At 27.4% G+C, this 15,929-nt stretch overlaps 2 protein-coding genes across 2 annotated transcripts in view; one reads left to right on the forward strand and one right to left on the reverse strand.

Annotated features, from left to right (window-relative positions):
• The window catches only part of LOC107443686 (Glutaminyl-tRNA synthetase), a 30,413-nt gene extending 29,548 nt beyond the window's left edge, over nucleotides 1-865 (forward strand). Inside the window, exon 19 of the mRNA XM_016057633.4 lies at nucleotides 756-865. Within this exon, the coding sequence (XP_015913119.4) occupies nucleotides 756-806 (51 nt within the window). The 3' untranslated portion in view covers nucleotides 807-865. The remainder of the gene's footprint in view (nucleotides 1-755) is intronic.
• A 398-nt stretch (nucleotides 866-1,263) lies between these two features.
• On the reverse strand, nucleotides 1,264-15,412 carry LOC107443681 (U4/U6.U5 small nuclear ribonucleoprotein 27 kDa protein yantar). Its single transcript, XM_043042894.2, has 8 exons — nucleotides 15,275-15,412; nucleotides 14,987-15,070; nucleotides 9,051-9,118; nucleotides 7,593-7,675; nucleotides 4,610-4,683; nucleotides 2,960-3,039; nucleotides 1,523-1,584; nucleotides 1,264-1,438 (listed from the first exon to the last, which is right to left on the reverse strand). Exons 2-8 carry the CDS (start codon nucleotides 15,024-15,026, stop codon nucleotides 1,384-1,386), a joined length of 462 nt encoding a protein of 153 aa, XP_042898828.2. The 5' UTR covers nucleotides 15,027-15,070; nucleotides 15,275-15,412; the 3' UTR covers nucleotides 1,264-1,383.
• Nucleotides 15,413-15,929: the final 517 nt, after the last annotated feature.

A 15,929-nucleotide genomic window follows, 5' to 3' on the forward strand; every position in this document is an offset into this window, starting at 1 on the left:
TATTTCTACATTTTTATGTGAAAATAAGGTCATGTTTAGGCTGGAATAAATAATGCAGAAACAACTTAATCACAAATAAAAGTAATTAAATAACACTCAGTTGTTCTACTGCTCTAAAAAATGTGACATCATCATTGCCAAGGTATAAAATGAAATTTGATTTTCTAACTTATTTTAATGGTTAAGTTCATGTAACGTTTCACTACAATAGTTAAAAAAAACTTGACATAATGGAGAAAAAAAACAATAAAGGCCGAATATTTAAAAAAAATATAGATAATTACCATCATATCTCTTTAAAATTAATTCTTATATTCAATAATAAACTTTATTCAGAAACTGCTTTTTTACGACCTTTATGAATTTTTTATATTATAAAGTGATTCTTAAATATTAGATGGTTTCTTCTAGTTTTTTTTTGTTGACATTTGTAGGGTAACACTTCTATAATTATTTGTATGAATTCAGTGCCTGTAATAAAATAAAAAAAGAGTAATCATATCAAGAACTCTGAGCACTGTATCCAGCTGTTTAGTTTTCTTTTTAATCGACTGTGCTTTGTTTTAGTGGGAAAGTTTGGAGTAATACATTTCTGATAATCCGGGTTAAACACTGAGAAGGATAGCACAGAAAATGGGAGATCTTAACCTGTTCATTTTATTATAGAATAAATTATAAAAAATTGGTTTTGTGCAGTATTAAACAGATTCTTTTTTAATTTATGAAATGATAACTATATTTACTTTAACTTTCAGTTGGTGTTTAATCAAACAGTTAGCTTGAAAGAAGATGCAGGAAAAGAATGAAGAGTGCTTTAGGAACTTTACAAAATGTATTTGCTTTTAATAAAACTGTTTATGAATGACATCTTGTTTGTTTCTGTTGATAACTTTCTCACGTTGTAGTGAGCTTTTTACATAATTTCTTTTATTCAAATATAGGCTTAAAAGAAAAATATTATTTTTCCTCTTGTCCTTTACCAATAATATTGAATTTTAAAAAATATATATTTATAATAATTAGTGAAATGTAATAATAATTTAAAATTGTTGTGATGAGGAATAATTATAAAGGAGAATTGCAAATATTTATCACACTATTTGCTTTAAAGTAGAGGGCATCTCTGAGCTTATGTTTTCTTGACAATTTCTTCATTACTTTGGGGAAATGTTTTTTCTAATTTGCTTGCAAATTAACTACTGAAATGTAAAGTTCAGGTATGAAAGTAGCTTTGCTTTATACAATTATAAGTTTAGGAAACAATAAAAACTCATTTAATGTTTATTAGAGAGGTATACAATTACAGAACTTTCACAAATTGGATAAATACTTAGAAACAGTTAGAAAATGTTTTAAGCTATTTACAAAATGAAGTTTAAATATTTATGCTACAAAATCCAATGGTCTATTGAAGCCACCTTTCCTATTCATGTATTGTCTAAAAAAAAGAAAAAATTAAAACAAAGTTACTATGTATAGAAAATAAATTAATTATAATGTGAAGAATAACAAATAAACATACCTGTATTTTCTCTTCTGAATGACATGGGTACCATAAGCAACATTCCCAGCGACGTGCTTGCCCTATTTAAATAGAGATATTTTTAAGTAATATTTAATATAAAGATTTTCTGTTAGATTATCTTAATAATTACTATAGACGTGGACAAAAATGTATGTAGCATAAGTTAATATCACTCGCCATTGTATATTTTGAAACATATAAAACATAAAAGTATTACACACCTCCAATGAGTTTGAAAACCAGTCATCTCTGACAAAACTAATTTTACAGGCGAGACAAAAAACGGAATTGTTAAGTATCAGCTTGATATATAGAGCTTTTTCTTTATATTAAAATATGGTTGGTTACAAAGTATTCTTTTGCAATAGTATGATAATATAACTTAATTTAATTCAAAAAAATCAAAACTTGGAGATGCCTGGTTTTCAGACAAAACTTTAAAATGAATACTATAAATTATTTTTAGCAAGCGGAAATATTAATTTGTCATTTAGAAACAAAATGAAGACTAGGTCTTAGACTTCATCATATTCATGGATATTTGTGTAGATTCAGAAATCTTTTGGATTATGACTATATGGGCTAGGTCGCTTAAAAATTTTTTTCATAGAAAGATAGAAACACATCTAGCTTTATTAAAAACCTTTGCAATTTTCCTGTGGTTCATGGCATCTTTCCAAAATATGCTTTCTTAACTGGTTACTTTGGCACTTTTTTTTATCGAGTAAATAATAATATTAATTTGTATAAACCACCAATGGAAAGAGATAGTTCAACTTCACCAGATGTGCTGTTATAAGTAAAATTGCTATAATTTGACACCTGAAATCGTTATTTCACTTGTAAACAAGTTGCTATAGTTGCAATGAAATTTAGAAAATTATTTATTTTCTTATTTGAGAAAAAATTTATTAAAGCATTAGAGCTCCTGTAATCAAACAAGAGAACAGTAAGAAAAATTTTGATTGGAGTAAATAAAAAGAAGATAAAAGTACAAAGTCTGATTCAAGTCATTAAGTAAGATTATGTGTGATTTAAGTCAAGTCATCAAGTCAAACAAAAACTCATTGTACAATGAGTTTTTGTTTGGTATTAATGGCTTGGAAAAAAAAACTTTTTTATCTACAAAAGTTATTAATCTGAAGATATGTGTGTTTCACCATTTAGGGTTTTAAATTATTGTAAAAGGAGTGCACCACAAATTGTGTTAGTTCATCAACACATAAAAGCATTTAAAAAGAGTGAAAAGTGGAGCTAACAAGGATGTGTCCAGAAAAGATCTGACGAGATCCATAGCAAGCAAACACCATGTTTCCATTGAGATTGTCAATAAAAGTATTAGATATAATTAAAAATTTATGAACTCATGACACCTGTGCAGCTTTTATTCTATTGCGAGTAATAAATTAGTAAAAAATTCATCATAAGAGTTACCTTAGTAGTATCGAAATTTCCAAATCCCATGAGCTTCATCATTTCTTTTTCTTCATCTGTTTTACCCTCAAGATCTTTTTCTAAAAAATAAAACTCAAATTTAAACTAAAAAAAACTCAAACTTAGGAAATAAGCTAAAATAGATTTAAATATATATTTATATTTTTTTGCGCTGATCAATTTTACTCGAGTTGGTCAGTTGTCGATTACTGCCTATCTTCTCAGAAACAACACACTAATGTATTAACTTTTAATTGATGTAGGTGAGGATGCTTATTTTGAAAACTAAAGTGCAAAAAATGCATTTAAACATAGCAAAATAGGATTTAAAAAACTAGGTTTGAGAAATTTGGTATCATACCTACTTTTATAAAGGTTTGTAACTTAATAAAGGTATTTTTTTAAAAATCATTTTTCATTTAAAACTGTAGCTTTAATGAGTTTTAAAAACACTCTACTTTCTTTAAATTGCTAGAGTATTTTGGGATTCAAAAATAGTTAGCAGGCATCTGTCCTATAATATTACACTTAACATTTTAACTTTCAAGTACTTAATTTTTTCTTAATGAATATTTCTGCTTATTGTAAAAAAAAAAAAAAAACGTAACTATTTTAAGGTAAGTAATTAAAGGGCTAAAATAACTAAAAACTCCAACAATTTAACACCCTTCTTAGACAACAATCATTGCGGTCCTGTATGCTTATTATAATGGTCTCCTTTGAACAGTTTTGGAGTTGACCTTAAATCTTAACAAAATTTGCCATTCGATTTTTGCTGCCTTATCTTTTAGTATTAAATATAACGAAAACTCACTGCAATTAAGAAAAATGATTTTGTAAACTATTTTTCACCATATATTTTAGGCATGTAAAAAAATATATCACTGAATCTTAAAAGTGTAGTAAAAAATTAAACACAAAACAGAAAAATGATACAAGATGAATGCTTGTTATTATAAAGCATGATTATAAATGATAATATGTGACTGTAAGGATTGTTAATATGTAAGAATTCCAATAATTACCATAACTTCAAACTAGTTTATAAGTGTTAAGCATGATATTTAAGATAAAAAAACAGCAATTCAACATTTATTATGGATGAGGAAGAATTAGTTATAAACTGTTAAGCATGATATATGTTTTCTTTCAATCTTCCTTTATTTTGCTTTTTCTTCTAAATCTTTTATTCTGGGGTTCTAGTATTAAGTGTCACTTATTTTTTGCAAAGAAATTCACAAATTCTTAGTATTTGTGGTGAAAATGTGTAGTTGTTGTACCTGATGCAAGCAGATACCATTAAAATTAATAAAATTTAAAAAGTGCTTCTTTAAAATAATTCAAATAAAAACATTCTTTTAGAAATAACAATATTTAAACAGTGTTCTGTTAAAATTAACAAATTAACAGTTTTCCATTAAAGCTACTATAATTCAAACATTATTCTATGGAAATTAAACAGGGTTTCATGAGACTTAAATTTTTTTTAATATCTTAAAAACCTTACAAGGTAGAGCAAAACGGTTTTCCAATTTGAAATCAACAAAACAAGCTACATTAGAAAAAATTAATACCATGCCAGATATCTATGGATTGTTTATCAGTGCAATTAATTTTTAAAAAATAAATTTTTAAAAAAAATTACTTTACCTGTTATGGGTGTTCTTTCCATAAGAAATTTAGAAACTGCTCTTTTAGGGGCTTCTCTGTTAGAATCACGCCCTCTGTTGGGAGATAATAAATTTAACTTTTAGGCAAAGCAAATGTCTTTATTTGAAAAAATATTTATTTTAAATTTCTGTGTAATGATTAACGAAATTATGTAATTGTAAATTAAAATTACAGTCCCATAAATCCAAATTGATTATTGATATAAATAACGTTTGCAATAACTGATAATCAATAGTCGATTTTTGTTATTATTCGAATATAAATGTATGAAATATTTCATAACTGGAAACAGATAAATTTAGCAAAATAATATTGTGTTTTAAAATAAATTTTGGAAATATTTAACCCTTTGCATTCATATACTGTTAATATTCAATAGGAATCTGTGGTTGAAAGTAGCCATACTACAAAATGGGTATATAAACATAGCATGCTTTATTAATGTTGAACATAACTAGTTACCATCTACGATGAATATCAACTCGTATAACAATGGAACTAGTAAACTAATGAAACTATTTTTAAGTCAAACTTATCAATAAGCCAAAATCAATTCCTTTAACTTAGAACCATATGTTCTTAAAATAATAGGAAAAATAAGAAATACTAATAATGTCTGTAAAGGATTTTACTAGAAAATACAATATCTTTCTTTCTCAAAGCTGCAAATTGAATTGATAAATATTCTTTTTCTGATCAGACCAAACTGTAATACGTAGTTGTAACACCAAAGTTTCTAAAAATGGAGTTTAGAAATTTTTAAGCAACAGTCCTTGCAATATTACAATAAAAAATAATTTCTGTCAGTCTTTGTCAAAAAAATTTTTGAACGATTTTCTCAAAGAGGAACGCAGCAAAGAAAAAAACGTTTCATACCTGTTTTTGAATTTAATTTTTAATCACAAAATAGTGAAATATATGATTTAAGTTGAATAATCTGCATAAAACTTTTTATATAGAACAGAAGAATTTTTTTTTTATATAGCTTTATTAGAACATATTCTGTATAATTACAATTACCAGTATAAAGTGACTAAAATGAAAGTTAATTTTAATTTATTTTTTAAATTACCATACCTGTTTTGGTTGTCAGAAGTCCTAAACAACGAGTAAAAAGAATTTTAGATTTTATATCAATCATAAGAAAGATAATAAAAAAAGATATTAAATTTCTTCTCAAATGAATCATTAACAGATTAAATATGACTTAATACTTTACCCCTTCTGTTCTAGTTCAATGTTCCTATGGAAATATAAGCATGTATAATAATTATGCTTATTATGTCAATAAGATAATAATTTGTGTCTAAAATGAAATTTAGACAGAAATAAAGGCCATAATTCAACTACATCAGTAGTATATAATTACTAACATTTCATTTCCTAAAATTTTTTTCTAAAAATTTTGAATCTTTAATTGTTGAGAACTGGTTATCAATAACCCCTTAGAAAAAAAGTAACTGAGTAGTAAGTATAGCTCATGATGGCCTATGGGAGAGTCATCTAGGAAGTAAACTTTCTATGCCCCATTATCAAAAATATTCATGTATTTTTTTTTTTTCGACAATGATTTTTATTAAGGAATTTTTGCTGCAAAAACACAAACTTCACCTTTTAGAATACCTTATACCACATAGCTATCACATAGGCCACATACCAAAAGGAATAGTAGTCATTACTTGTATAACACTCAGAAACAACAGTTGGAGTCACAATTACCTTCAGCATTTGTTTGAAAACCAAAATTGTTTGCTTTAATTGAGGATTGTGAAACATGATTTCAGTTAGCTTAAAACTTATTTTCAGTGATAATTTAATTATATTTTTAAATTGCTTGTTATATATACAACTTACATTTAATCTTGTTTTCAAAATTAGTTTAAAAAGGAGGAAAACTACTTAAATGAATCAGAAAAATAATTGATTGATACATAATTATAAAAAAGTACATTACCCTTTGAAATTTAATTCAATAGTCCTACAAAATATAGAACTATTTTTATTAAACAAAAAATTAAAAATACCTATGTATTAATTAGGAATAAAATTTTTGCTATACTTGTAACTCAAAAGAAAAGAAAAAGATACCTAAAAAATGTTTTTGCTATCAATACAGCATAAAAATGAAATCTCTGATTTTGTTGATGATTCTATGAATTTCCTTAAGATTTGTGTGAAATGAAACAAGTATTTACTATTTACATATCATATATCTGGTTTTCTAACCTTCTCAATAAGATTCAAGACATGCCTAATGAAGTAATACTAACAAGAAATTAAGTTTATAGCGTACAGTCTAAACATTTTAATTCATTAGCCAAAATGGTTTCCTTTTAAGGACAGTGAAATTCATATGATAAAGTATCATAAATTCCTTTTTTTTTTTTTACGTACGTTATCAATTGCATCCCATATAAAATGTTTTGTGTTTAAAATAAGCTTTTTCAAGTCTGATTAAAAAATTTTTTTTGCAATTCTCTAGAAAGAAGTTTGTTAAAAATTTTATTTGGTAATTATTTTAGCAAATACAATGGTCTTTTTTTATTTTTAAATCCTTCATAAATTTAGAATATGATAAGTTTCTCAACATTTGATACTGCAATTCAAAAATTAAACAAGATCTGCTACTTTAAATCATTTTTTTTTAAGAAAAAGATTTAGATTGATTTCTAGACATGTACACAAATTTTAAATATAAATGTGTAACTTGGGCATTAATGTGTTACATAAAAATTGTTAAATAAAAGTTAACATATAATTAGCCAATAAAAAGAGCATAAAATTTATAATAGTATTTCAAATACATGAAATTTAAAAGAAAACATAAATTTGAATTAGTTTCAAAATATTTTCTCCTATTACAGAATACTGAAGTATTATGCATTTATCAAAATGAAAACATAGTTTCATTTTGTAAGAAAATAAAAAAAAGAAACAATTAAAAGTTATCTTAAAATCAGACCTTGAGCTAGATCTGCTCCTTCTATTTCTGGGTGGTGACCATGAGCGAGACCTTGACCTCCTTCTAATGGGTGGTGACCTACTATAAATCAAAAAGATTTCTCTTAAACAATAAAAATGATATAAAGTAGAGCCCTGATTATTTGCGAAATTAGTTGGCAACAGTACTATTGAATGACAAAATGATGAATAATAACAAATAATAATTTGGAATAATAAAGTTGCTTATTTAATCAATGGAAATTTATAAGAAACATATACATTGACTTTCATAAGACAGCAAATTTATTATTCTAAACCATTTTTTAGGATTTTTTTTTCATTATTTAATTTTTAATATCTGTTTTAACAAGAAATGCTGAAAAAATATTAAATATTCAGGACTTTGTTAAAAGTTTAAAACTCTTTAATTTCCTTTAAGAATTCAAGAACATCATGAGGAAATATACTCTTCATTGAAATGACATGCATGTATTTTGATCATGATAAAGGAAAATAATCACAATAATTGGCACGTTTGTATTTGAGAATGTGGATATGTTATGAATGAATTGATAAACTATGTATAATTCATAACGGCTAGGGAAAATCTAAGATGGTAGGCTACCAACACATTCTTATTGTGCCTGCTTATACAACTGTATGAGATATGCACCAATCAGATTTGAAAAATTAGTTGTTTCTGTACTAAACTAATGTTAAAACTTTTTTTTTGTATTGAATTGCTATTTGTATTACACTACTTCTTTAAAATAGTACATTACACTACAAACTATTAAAATAAGTAGTAACTATAGTATAGTTACGAGTAATGGGTAGATAATAAGAAGTAAAAGACATATTTTCTTTTCTTAACAAGACAGAATAACTTTTTCAAGTTTGTAATCAAGGGAATCCTTAAATATACACTTAACACACCTAAAAAATTCAAATTAACTAGTCTGTAATCCTTTTCTGCATTTTTAATTGCTGCATTAACAAGCAAGCCATTTTTTAATTGTGAGTATGTAGTTGATAATTATTAAGTGCAGTGTTATATTTTGGACCCTAATATTACCAATAATGGTGATTTAACAAATTTATTACAGTATTTTCTTCGTAACTGCAACCATATTTCCTTGGAGAGAATTTTCAATAAACCAATAAGAAATCAAAATTTTGTGCATTCAAAAGAGCTGTTTTCATCATATCANCCAAGCTAGGAGCTCGTCAGATATATATAAACTATAAGATAAAAATTAATAAAAGTAAGGTATGTATTCGTAGTTAACAACACATTTCAAAATATTTAGTAAAATGCAGAAATATTTATTTTTCCTAGATTTGTAATTTAAGTTATAATTGTTTGCTTAATTTAAAGGTTTTGATTATTTTATGGCCAAATGAAATGTTTACGTTTTTTAGTTTTAATAAACTTAAACATTTTACATAAATTTTATATAATTTTAAATATTCAAATTTTATGCTTACCTCTAACTCTCCTATCATGATCACGTTCCCTTTCTCGTGATCTGCTTCTATGTCTCTCTGGAAAAGGATTAAGAAGTTAGATAACTAATTAGATAATTAGGCATAACATTGAATACATTTTTTGATATTCTTTCAAAAGAAAAGCTTTCAGAAACAATTTGTTTCAAATATGAAGTGCAATTTGCTACTGCAACACTCAATGGGATACCTGCCCATTAGTGATGTAGTGAGAGTATCTCAATCCTGATTGGCTGTTGAAACGTGGAATTTTTTTACACTAACCAACTGTTCTTTCAATTCTATTTCGAGTAAGCTAAGGTATTCTATAAGGACACATTCTATAATCTTACACAAAGATTTAATTTCTTTCACTATATATTTCTTACTTAACACAAAGACATGCATGAAGCCATGTAGATCAAATAAACTAATTATACATTGAAGTTGCCAGTTACACAAAACAAAAATATATCATACACATAATAAAATACATTAATAAATCTAAGTTAAGTAAAAGATGTAGATGAGAAAGAATTATAGTTAAACAAATTCAATGAGTGATAACATAATTAACATTCTAACAACGTTAATTAACATTCTAACTTAAGTGGAGAAACTTAGCTCAACTTAACATGCCATTTTGCTTATAAGCGATCAGCTGGCGCTGATGTCATAGGTCACATATGTGGGTATCTGTGATCTTCTTCTTAAAGTGTAAGTACCCAATAACGACATCTGGGGAGAATACTGGCTTTGATTACAGCCTCTCCTCTTTTATTGAGATGTAATGGAATGCATTACAATTTTTATTCACATTGGCCCTATCTCGGTAACATTTTCAAGTTAAAAAAATATCAGACATTCACAAAAAAATACATATTTTTTTTAAATAGATTTTTGAAACTTATAAAAAATTTAATGAGAATTAAGCTATCATATGAATGTATCGTATTTGTATCAATTTTACAAAGTATGTGTTTCTTAAAAAGAAGAAAAGGAATTGATATAACACGGTACATGTCTACAGCCATATGTGATGATTGTTTTAAAGCCAGCTTGCATAAACAGAGTTTTGCAAAACTATAGGAAAGTATAATTGACAAGTTTTAAGGCATGATGGTGAAATCACTATTTCTTTTTAAAATTATCCAAAATTCTCTAGCTCATAGTTGGAATTTACAGAAGCTTAAGTTAATTTTAGATCTTAGCAATTATAGCAGGAGAAACATTTGTAATAATCAGTAATAGCATCAAATTTATCTGCAGAGTAGGTGGCAAAATATTTACATTCAACACAATGTTCCAACAAATGTTTGCTAAAAAATGCAATCAAATAACTGGTCTACTAAAAAAAAAAAGCACTTGATATGAAACATTAGTTTGAAATTTATTAATTGGAAAAAGAAAAAATTCTACGAACATTTAAAATATCAAAATATTTTTTATTTCAATCAGTTAACTTTATCTCAGTGAGAAAAAAATCAACATTAAAATAAATTTAAAAAAAGAAATAAACACCAGGTAAACAAAAAAAAGTTTGTAGGAAAATAAAGTTTCTATGTTCCAAATAATGCTAAAAAAATATAAAAAAGAAGGTAAAAGTTCAGGCGGAGAAAATGGGAGAACGAGGAAGTCTTTCTCTTTGAGCTATCATCGACCTGAATCCCACGAACCATCTAAAAATAAACATAAAGGTTCTTAAAAAAAATTACACAGATATGTTATTTTTGCCTATTAAACATTATTCATGCCGTAACATCACATTAAAAAAAAAAGAGGATTTGAAAATCTATACCAACTTTTTTGTCTGCAAGACAAAAATAAATTTGGGCCGTCATTGTTGTGCCATACAAGATTTGCTACAAGCTACAATACAAAGTTAAAAATTAGATGCTGTCATTAAATAACCAGTAACCAGTTTAAATAAAATTACAGTAGTCCTGATAGCTAGAATTTCCCATAAATTTGAGCTAGATTAAAATAAATCAGTCTTACTCCAAAACAACGACCAATGCACACATAACACGTGGAACGATTACTACGACTGTTGAAAAACAAATTTGTGTGTTAAACACTGAAACATATGAATAGTGTGCTTAAATAATAAATAATTAATTTAAAGTACAACTAAGCTGATGCAATAATATAATGAATACTGTAACTTGGTATAATGCTAAACTTTCATTAAAACTTACTTTATTTCCATTTATTTAAATATTTATTAAATTTTAGGTTATTCGAGTTTTCTAGAGTTTTAGGTAGGCTTGGTACCGCCCACCTCAAATTATGGTGACTCTACTGTAATTGGTTTTAACCTTTATCTCTTAAACTGACCAAAGCTAGGTTTTGTAGTGCAGTTTTATAAAAATTTTAAACAATTAAAAAATTACATATATTTTCATAATATAATTTTAAAAATACAATAAATAATAGATTCCAATTACTATTGAACAAAATTTGTTTATAAATTTAGAAGATTTGGTCACTTTTACACATTTTGGAACAGTTAATCCCAGATTTCCTGCTCAACACCAGTTTAAGACGTCTGAAATTCCAACACTGTAGGAGTGTTTAGAAATTATATATTTATAAGTAGGTTGTATGCTGACATTAATGTATGACATAAAAATTAGCTTTCACAAGTGAGAATAAAAAGTCTCATTTATATAAAAAAAGTTGTATAAGATGTCTTATTAAACTTTTTAATCAGCTCCAAATTCAAAACAACTATTTGACGTATAATATTTTTAGAAGAAAATATATTTTATATAATAAGCACATTTAGTTCCACTTTAAAAAAAAAGTCTTGTTTACAGTATTAATGAAAAAAAAACTAATAAACTGTCGAAAGAATAGAAGGAAATGATCATTGGGGGAGAGGGGGGTACATCTCAACATGGGGCACCTTTCAACAACTAGAATTTCTGCCTTCTAATATTGCTTAATGATTGGCCAATATGCCAGACAATAAGCTTTAATTATGCATAGCTGTTGACATTTAGTTTTAAGCACTTTCTTTTTACCACTGTTGTGTTACTCTGTGAAACATGTTTTAACTATCCAAAAGTAAAAAGACAGTTTTGATTTTAAAACTGTTTATCTACCAGTAATCTTTTAATAAGGTAAGTGATATTTATTCATCTACTAGTTTAATTAATTTGGCTTCCAACTATATTATTTATTAGTAATAAGTCTTTTTCTAAAGTGATTGATAATACTTTAACCAAAATGTCTGCACCAGGGGCAGATTTCAACAGAGGTTAGGGGCACCTTTCAACAGTGTTGAAAGGTGCCCCTGGAGTACTATTTTTTTGTTAAGTAATCTTGCAGAAGCCATTAGTCTGCAAAAAGCCCATTAATTATGATTTTTACATTTAAAATACTCAACTTTTTCTGAAAGGCATTAGTCTAAACTTTTTGAAAAACATGTGAATGTGTTCAAGTAAGGATGTTTTTTAAAAAAATTTCAAATACATAAAATTTTTTTAAAAGCTTAAAATCAAGATTCAGTTAGTTGCATTGCTGTTGAAAATCAAATTTATTAACAAAGAATTCATTAAAAGAGTCAATAAAATAATTATTTTAAAATTTTATAAAAATATTCAAGAAAATTTGATTTAGAATAAAAATAATTTAACTTTAAGAAAATTGAAAAGTTTACGATGTAGCATTATATTTAATAAAATGCTTAATCTTGTTATTTTACCTTCTTACAGTTCATAAAAATAATGTGAACATATAAAAAAAGTGCACTAAGCCAGAAGTTAGTGAAGAAAACATTGAAAAAGCAATGGAAGCTGTCAGAAATGGTGCATCTTTAAGAGCAGCAGCAGACTTATTTGAAATGGACTTTTCAGTTTTATTTTATAGATTAAAAAGAAAGAAAGTCAAATAATTGTTTGGTTGATGAAACCAAACAATGTACAACTAAGCACAAAATGCTACAGTTCTAAATACACAAGCCAATAAGTTTTTGATGTCCAGCAAGAAACCCTGCTTTGTGAATACATAATTACATGTTCAATTCTCAATTACGGTCTAACTTACAGACAACTTCGCCAACTTGCCTAAGATTACGCAAAGCGCCTCAACTCTAAAATTCCAGGTAGCTGGGATAAAAATAAAACATCTGGAATTAACTGGGTTAAAGGGTTTGTGAAGCGTCACCCACAACTTACTTTAAGAAAACCAGAAAATAACAATTTCGCAAGAGCTACAGCTTTTAATAAAGAAAATGTAGAAGAACTTTTCAACAACTATGAGAGAGCTTTTACTTCTGGTCATTTTACAGTTGATCAAATATATAACTTGGATGAAACTGGAGTTTTAATAGTTGTTCCATCTCCAAATGTTGTTGCCAAGCTAGGAGCTCGTCAGGTGGGGCGGGTAGTTTCTGGAGAGTGAGGAAGCATGATTACCATGTGCATGATAATCAAAGCTTTAGGAAATACTGTTCCTCCTGTATTTGTTTTTCTGAGGGCAAGGTACCATGACTCTATGTTATTTGGAGCACCATCAGGGGTTTTAGGTTTAGTCAACAGTCCCAAAAGTGGACACATGACTGGACTTCTTTTTCTCAAGCATATTAAAAAGCATACCTGATGTTCAATCGAAAATAAAATACTTTTGGTGATGGAAAATCATGAAAGTCACTGTACACTGGATGCTGTGCTGTTTGCTAAGGATAATGATATTAAGCTAGTTACCCTACCTCCGCATTGTTCTCATTGTCTCCAGCCTTTGTATGTTGGAGTCTAGTGCCATTCAATTCTAATTTGAGAGCAGCACAAAATGATTGGATGGTATTGAATCCAGGTAAGACTATTAGCATACATAACAAATAATAGCAAATACTGCATAGACTTTAACATTTACTAACAAAAACATCACTGCAGGTTTCCAAAAAACTGGAATCTGGCCCTTTTCACATTCCATTTTTGGTGATGAAGATTTAGAACCTTCTTCTGTAACAGTTTCGCAAGCTTCTATTAATTCTAGTGAAATTCTTTGTGTGGATCAAATTGTTGAAGAAAGGTGTAAAATAGATCATCTCCCAAGTACTAGTAAAGGAAAAAATAATTTTTGTACACCAACAAGGTCAACTGAAAGAAAACTTAAAGAGATTAGGTTAATAACACCTGTAGAAGTGGGAACTCACCCTAAATCTATTACCATGGCTAAAAAAAGAGGTAGGAAAAAGGGAAAGTCCAAAATATTGTCTGAAACACCTGAGAAAAACCGCATTCACGAAGAAACTATTCAAAGATTGGAAAAGACGAAATCAATCTCAAATGAAATTAAGCTCAAGTTAAAACCATAAAAAAAAAATTAAAATGAAACTGACATTCTCCGTAAAATTTGATTTAATTAAAGACAAAATAATGTAGAAAAAACCTAAATCAATCCAATATGTCCAATTTCATTATTATTATTATTTTATGAAAAGTTAATATTCCAAAATGTATGATCTTGTTATGTTCTCTTTAATTGTTGAAATGCGCCCCACCACCAGTTGAAAACTGCCCCCCAGGAGGGGAAGATTTCAAATAAATACATGGTTCACTAAATATGTAAAATTAGGTATTTTGTCTTTGGCTTAGACCTTTGGAAAAAATAGAGAGGTTACCTCAAATATGAATTCAGTAAATAAAAATTAGAACTTAGATTTTGAAAGCAATAAAACTTCCCAAATAATTCGTCAGCAAAAAATGTTGAAAGGTGCCTCCCTCTCTCCTACACTAAAAAAACATAAAGGTAACAGACAAAAAACTTTAGAAAGCTTAGGCATTTTCCTTGGAGAAAATATTTTTGGATAAATATTCTCCTAATGATAATAGATAAATATTGCGCCATAATAAGTTTTTTATGTACAAATATAATATAAATTTATTTGTTTCAAGTAGAAAAATAAAGTTTGCTGTTTACCTCTTCTGCCAGGAGGCGACCGAGATCTACTTCTTCCCATTTTACAAATGCCTTAAACTGGAAACTGAGATAAAAACAACTCTTCTGAAAAAAATATGATAAGCAATAAATAGAAAATAAACTAAAAGAATATTTTAGTTTGAGGCAGGTAACAAATATTTTAGTATAGTACAAGTTTGCTATGAGAAGCAATTATTAGAAAATAAAGAGCGAGCAATTCGACAGATATTTTCACAGATGAATAATAGTAATTGTTTTTACAATAAAGATGAATACATATATTCTTACCAACGAATGTAAGTTACAAAGTTGAATAAAAAATATATATCACAAACTATGTCAAATGTTATTGTTTTCAGAAATTTGTATTTAACCGTTTCCAGTGGCCTATTTCTTCTACACTTTCGACTCTTTGGTAAAATTCTTTTTCATTTTGAGGAAGTATTCTCACTGTCTCTGCGTAATTGTTGAAATGCATAAGCTCAAAATGGATGTTTTAGTCAAAAAAAAAAATTTTCGGTTCAAAATTTTTTCGCTTTCTTATTGTAGAGAATCAAGAACATCGTAGCCTCACTGTCGCTTTGCTTCTTAGGTCACAGCTGGTAGCCACTTCTGAAGGACAATAAACTCTTGCTTTCCGTGACAATCTATAAACGCTAATACCTCTTATATTGAATTACTAACTAATATTGAGGAATATTTTAGGGTATTCTAAAGTTATTCTTTTTCCTATTCTAATTCTATTCTTTTTCCAAAATTTTTATGTACAATTTGAAGACTTAAAAGGAACGCTGGATGGCCGGAAGTCTGACTGTTGTATACATACGGCTAATTTATTTTTGGACATACAAATTGTTCCAAATGAAAAATGAGCGGAAACATTAGCTTCCAGCTTATCAGCTAAATTGTATAATTTGTTAAAAAATTTGTTGGCACCCAACAA

The sequence above is a fragment of the Parasteatoda tepidariorum genome, chromosome 5 (assembly GCF_043381705.1).
Source record: "Parasteatoda tepidariorum isolate YZ-2023 chromosome 5, CAS_Ptep_4.0, whole genome shotgun sequence".
NCBI lineage: Eukaryota > Metazoa > Arthropoda > Arachnida > Araneae > Theridiidae > Parasteatoda > Parasteatoda tepidariorum.

Bases quoted from the DNA above. Each gene is read 5' to 3' on its own strand.
- LOC107443681 (XM_043042894.2), bottom strand. From the start codon at position 15,026: ATGGGAAGAAGTAGATCTCGGTCGCCTCCTGGCAGAAGAG. The intron at 9,119-14,986 runs GTAAACAGCAAA...ATCCTTTTCCAG, and splicing joins GTCGCCTCCTGGCAGAAGAG to AGAGACATAGAAGCAGATCA. The intron at 7,676-9,050 runs ATTTGAATATTT...TTTTTGATTTAT, and splicing joins GAGTTAGAGGTAAGCATAAA to AGTAGGTCACCACCCATTAG.